This window comes from Eurypyga helias, unplaced genomic scaffold, assembly GCF_000690775.1.
Source record: "Eurypyga helias isolate BGI_N326 unplaced genomic scaffold, ASM69077v1 scaffold33918, whole genome shotgun sequence".
NCBI lineage: Eukaryota > Metazoa > Chordata > Aves > Eurypygiformes > Eurypygidae > Eurypyga > Eurypyga helias.
Genome location: NW_010269408.1, coordinates 12349 through 17703, shown reverse-complemented (window position 1 = coordinate 17703; position 5355 = coordinate 12349). Strand labels below are relative to the sequence as shown.

General features: G+C 56.3%; 1 protein-coding gene across 3 annotated transcripts in view; it reads left to right on the top strand.

Moving 5' to 3' along the window:
* The window catches only part of GGA1 (golgi-associated, gamma adaptin ear containing, ARF binding protein 1), an 8481-nt gene that overhangs the window by 2829 nt on the left and 297 nt on the right, over nucleotides 1-5355 (top strand). Inside the window, exons 5-16 of one of the 3 annotated variants that reach the window (XM_010158099.1) lie at nucleotides 175-275; nucleotides 1295-1375; nucleotides 1781-1918; nucleotides 2056-2137; nucleotides 2553-2660; nucleotides 2951-3106; nucleotides 3861-3925; nucleotides 4066-4233; nucleotides 4355-4467; nucleotides 4552-4634; nucleotides 4879-5048; nucleotides 5281-5355. The exon at nucleotides 5281-5355 is cut by the window's right edge and continues 10 nt beyond it. In XM_010158099.1, coding sequence (XP_010156401.1) covers nucleotides 175-275; nucleotides 1295-1375; nucleotides 1781-1918; nucleotides 2056-2137; nucleotides 2553-2660; nucleotides 2951-3106; nucleotides 3861-3925; nucleotides 4066-4233; nucleotides 4355-4467; nucleotides 4552-4634; nucleotides 4879-5048; nucleotides 5281-5355 — 1340 coding nt within the window. Of the gene's footprint in view, nucleotides 1-174; nucleotides 276-1294; nucleotides 1376-1780; nucleotides 1919-2055; nucleotides 2138-2552; nucleotides 2661-2950; nucleotides 3107-3860; nucleotides 3926-4065; nucleotides 4242-4350; nucleotides 4468-4551; nucleotides 4635-4878; nucleotides 5049-5280 lie in introns of all 3 variants that reach the window. The other 2 variants (XM_010158098.1, XM_010158100.1) reach the window with 2 other exon arrangements.

The window sequence follows — 5355 nt, the reverse complement described above, 5'->3', positions numbered from 1 at the left end:
GGGGGGCAGTTTCTTGCATGAAAACACAAACCAGGATCATGTGTAGAGGCAGCAGACCCAAACCCCTTCAGTCCCAGCTGGGTTTGGTGGTCCCTTAAGAAAGAAAGGACCTAGGTGGCAGTGCCATTCCCCAGTGGTGAGTCCTCCTGACCTCTGCACTGGTCTCTGCTGCAGGGATCGTGAAATGTGACCCGAAACTGCCTGACGACGCTCCTTTTCCACCTCCTCCCCCTCGGCCCAAGAACATCATCTTTGATGATGAGGAAAAATCCAAGGTAAGGGCTCTGTGCAAGGATAGGGACAACAGGCAACATCTTCCCTCCTCCAAGATCTCCCGTCCTCCTGGGGTGGAGATCCAGAGTCAAGGCCCCTGCCTCACATGCTGTGTTTCAGTCACAGGAATGCTGAGGGCTCGTTCCAAAACCATGACAAAGGAAACAGCCAGCGGTTGGGGCATGTGGCTCATTTGACCTTTGGAGTGTTAGCTGCAGAGGGTGAAGCAGGTTCTGGGAGCTTTGTTGCCATGTGGCCTCCAGTCTTCTGAGTTTTCTGGCCATGAGGTTTAAATCCCAGCCCCAGACGCTGCTGCTGTTATCTCTCCCCACCCCCAACACTGCAATCTGCTTATTGCCCAACTGCTTCTACCCTCCTGGACCCATCCTACATTGCCTTTCCATGAGAATTGTGACTGCTTTATCAGTGCTGATACATTTAAGTGAGTACTGGGCTCCTCTGGGTCTCCATCCACAGCGGAAGTGTGATGCCAGTTTGCTGCAGGGGATATATTTTGCCTCCGTGGATCACTGTGCAAATGAGGATTTGTAGGTGGCCAGTGGGACTGTTCACTGACCACCGAAGGGTGGAGAAAGTGGGAGCACTCCCTCTTTTCCAGTTGCACCCGTGAAGAGGTCTGAGTAGGAGCCCATCGCAATCCTATGGCAACTCCTGTGTAAACCAGGCTTTGTGTGTTGCTCAGTGTTAGTGCTGCTGTGCTCCAGGGTGTCCGTGGTGCAAAATGGGCAGGCAGGAGCAGGTTTTGAGCGCAGGGGATCTTCAGGGAAAGACCTGTCTTACATAACCAGAACCACAACGGGAAAAGGAAGACCAGCTGTACTTCTTTCCCTGGTCTGTGATGGCCCCTGTGCTCTCGTGGCTGGGCTTTCCAACGGCTTCACCCGCTGCCTCTGCCAGATACGACTTGGGGGCAGGGGTAACGCCACCGGCTCTGGTGTTGCAAGAGCGACTCTGGCTGCCACCCCTCAGCTGGGGCTCAGCGGTACCTTCTCTTTTGCAGATATTGGCTCGTCTCCTGAAGAGTTCCCATCCTGAGGACCTCCGGGCTGCCAATAAGCTCATCAAGGAGATGGTTCAGGAGGTGTGGCTGGGGAGAAGGGGGGCTGGAGGGTCATCGTCTGGGTGGCAAAGGAGAAGTGGCTCTCTGATCTTACAGACATAGGGAGCTTCTGCCCCAGATTTTGCAGCAGCAGCTGCTAAAGAGTCCTTGTGTGATTTCTGCCATCCCTTGTCTACTTGGAGGACCGGCTCTGGGTGTTTTCTGTGACCCAAGCCCTGATCCAGCACTATGTCTATGGCAATTCCATCCCTGTTTGGCAAGGGCTGGCCCAGAGATGAGGAGTTTTCCACTGGAATGGGAACTGTTTTGTGGGCAGCGTTGCTGTGCCTTAGTCCAAGGATTTGGGGTGTGGGCTGGCCCAGCCTTCCTCCTTTCCAAGGTGCAGACAAGAGCAAGGATATCATTCCCCGTGTGCTCCCCTTCCAGGACCAGAAGCGCATGGAGAAGATCTCCAAGAGGGTGAATGCCATCGAGGAGGTGAACAACAATGTGAAGCTGCTGACAGAGATGGTGACAAACTACAGCAGGGGGGAGACAACAGAGAGCAATGAGGACCTGATGAAGGTGAGGAAAGGCCATCCCAGCATCCTTCCTGAGCTTAGGGGATGGGTGATCCTTACTCCCTCAAGTGCTTCCTACCTGTTTTGCACTCCCAGCTCAGCATCCTGCTGCTGGCCTCAGCACCCTTTCTCCTCTCTCAGGAGCTGTACCAGCGCTGCGAGCGCATGAGGCCCATGCTTTTCCGGCTCGCCAGTGACACAGAAGACAATGACGAAGCACTGGGTAAGCACAACTGGCCTTTCCCATTCTGGCCCTTTCCACCTCCATCTGCTTTCAGGGAGCCTGTGCTTGGGCTGCCCGTGGCATGGGATCTGTCGGCACTCGCTGCTCTGCTTGGGGTGGCCGCTCGCTGTAGGTTAGTCTGGGGCTCGGCACTAAGCGGGGACAGGCGGCAGCAGTCAGCAGCATCACTCCACCTGGCTGTAGGAACGCCACTTGTGTTCGTCCTGCTGAGGCTGCCGTGGACGTGTCGATGGACCTGCGCACTGCGTCAGGATACAACTGCAAAAATGCTGTCTGCAGCGGGCTGCCGTCAGCTCTTTGGACCTTGCTTTGAAGAAATAGGGACAGTTGGGATATAAAAGTCACGCTGTTGCTTCGCGGTTTTCTAACTTGCTTCCCACCCGTTCCATTTCAGCGGAGATCCTGCAGGCCAATGACAATCTGACGCAGGTGATCAATCTCTACAAGCAGCTCGTGCGGGGAGAAGAGATCAATGGGGAGACGGTGGCTGGTCCCCTGCGAGGTGAGGAGACGTGGGGAATGGGGACAGAAGGGTCACGCAGAGGGGGACCCTGTTGCTGGTTTCCTGCACTGTAAGAAGGCTGAGAGGTGGAAAGGTGAAACCTGCAGGAGGTCAGAGTGGGGCTGGTGAGATGAGGAAATGGCTTGTGGAGATGGCTGATGCGTGAAGAGAGGGAATTGGAAGGGAGAGCAGAAGGAAAATTCCCTCTTCCACATGTGAGGAAGGACAGGAACTGGCCTCACCACACTGGATAAGGTTTCTGTCTCTCACACCTTGTTCCTTCCTTGCAGGCAGCGCCTCGGCGCTTCTGGATCTGTCGGGCCTGGATCTTCCAGCAACAGGCCCTTCCTACCCGGCCTTGCCCACCCTTTCGGGTGGCTCAGCGGTCCCCATGCCTGACCAAGCTGGCTCTGTCTCCTTGCTGGATGATGAACTTATGTCTTTAGGTGAGAAGGCCAGAGCAAACGCTCTATATTCTATCCCTGACTCCACGTGGATGGTTTTCCTTGTGGCAGGAGCACAAATGAGGGAGAGCTCTGGGAGAGGTGAATAGTGAAAGACCACAAGAGATGTCCTTCCCTTAGTGTGAGGGAAGAGGAGGGAAAGACCTTGTTATGATTCTGAACTTCAGTCCCCTGGTGTTTTCCTGACGAGCCAGAGAGAGCTTGCAGGGATGTGCCCTGTGATTTGCTCTGGGAAAACTGACCTGGCAGGTAAATCAAGAGTGATGCAATGGCCGTCCCCAGATGGGATCACAAGGGTGGATCACCCCAACTCCTCATGTTAACTCCTTCCAGTTGAAGGCATGAGCTAACAACAGGTGCACAGGACTTCCAGAACTGCTCACTTGGAAGTCTTGGGAGGTGCCAATCCTAGAAGGGTCTAGAATCCTGCTTTTTCCAACTTTCCCAAGATAGGTGCTTTGAGTACAACAGCAAGAAGTAGACAGCATGGTCAATGGGGCTTGTCAGCCCAGTGGTAGTGATTTCTCTGCCAGTTGCAGTGAAAATGAGGCTGTAAATGAGGATCTCTGGGCAGAAAAAACACTGTCACCCTCCTGGCTCTCCCCTGTGCAAGGATGGGGCCAGAGGTGGAGACCACACAGGTGGTTCTGCCCTGCTGCTTCCATGTCATATTCAGGCCCTGTTCCATGCTCTCACCTGCGTGGTGAAGCTTGATGTTTGCTTTTACCCCCGACAGGTCTGAATGACCCAGCACCGCATCCTGCCCAGGCTGGGGACAGCAGTGGCTGGAACAGCTTCCAGGTAACGTGCTGAGAGCCAGGGCAGAAGGTGGGGAGGGTTGTGAAGGCAACAAATGGAATAGACAGGGAAGTGTCCCACGTCTGATGGTGGGTGCTGATACGCAACCCTGCTTGGGGGGCTCTCCTGTGCACTCTTCACAGTCATCAGACAGCAATGAGCCCAGTGTCACCCCGATCACAGCAACGCCACCAGTCAAAGCAGATGCTGGCATGTCCTCCCCCAAACCTTCTTTAACCAGTGGCCTGGATGACCTGGACCTCCTCGGCAAGACTCTGCTGCAGCAGTCTTTGCCTCCGGAGTCACAACAAGTGCGATGGTAAGTGGGAGTTGTGTGATCTCACGCCTCTCCCCATCCTTGCCATTTCTGGGGTGCTGGACGTGACATTTCTGCACCCTGTTCCACTCACTGCGCTCTCTCCCTACAGGGAGAAGCAGCAGCCACCCCCCCGGCTCACCCTGAGGGATCTCCAGAACAGGAGCAGCTCTGGCACCACTGCCCAGAATCCCAGCGCTCTGCCTGTGCTCCAGAGCGTTTCCCCTAACCCCACGCTACCCCTGAGCTCAGAGCTGCCTGGCCCTGCTACGCTTCCGAAAGCTGCCACTGCCCCAGCAGGAAGTACTGCAGCCCCTCCGCGGCCCCCAGCTGCTGCGCTGCCCCAGGAGATCTCGCTGGCCAACATCACTGTGCCTCTGGAGTCCATCAAACCCAGTGAGCCAGGGCGAAAGAGCGGGGCAAGCTCGGGGAGGTGGTGGACTGGAGGGCAAATCAGGGAAGAAACAACTGGACAGGGTAGGAAGAAGGTGGAAGGGAGGAATGTGAGGAAAATTCTTGCTTGTTGGGGTTCAGGAGGAGTGGTACCCATCACTTGTACAGAGTGTGGGTGATGGGGAGAGGTCGCTGCAGGGCCATCTCCGTCCCAGCTGACTGCTGCCTCTCCCTGCCTTTCCCACAGGCAGCATCCTCCCTGTGACAGTGTACGATCAGCACGGCTTCCGCGTCCTCTTCCACTTCGCCAAGGACGCCCTGCCCGAGAGGCCCGACGTGCTCGTGGTGGTGATTTCTATGCTGAGCACGGCCCCGCAGCCCATCCGCAACATCATCTTTCAGTCCGCCGTCCCCAAGGTAGGCTGGCTGCCAGTGCCCCGGCTGGGCTGAAGTGGGATTCTCCCTTTGCAGGAGAAGTGGAGAGAGCTCGGAGCTGGGGGGGACTCGGGGCGAGTTGTGTTGCCTGCAGATTAGGAGGAACCAGCACGGTGTTGTTTTCTTTGACTAGAGGGCGGACGCTCCCCCAGTATGGGAGCAGGGCCTCTGGCTGCCCCGCAGGAAGGTGTGATGCTCTCCTCTCTCTCCCCAGGTGATGAAGGTGAAGCTACAGCCTCCCTCGGGCACGGAGCTGCCGGCGTTCAACCCCATTGTCCACCCCAGTGCC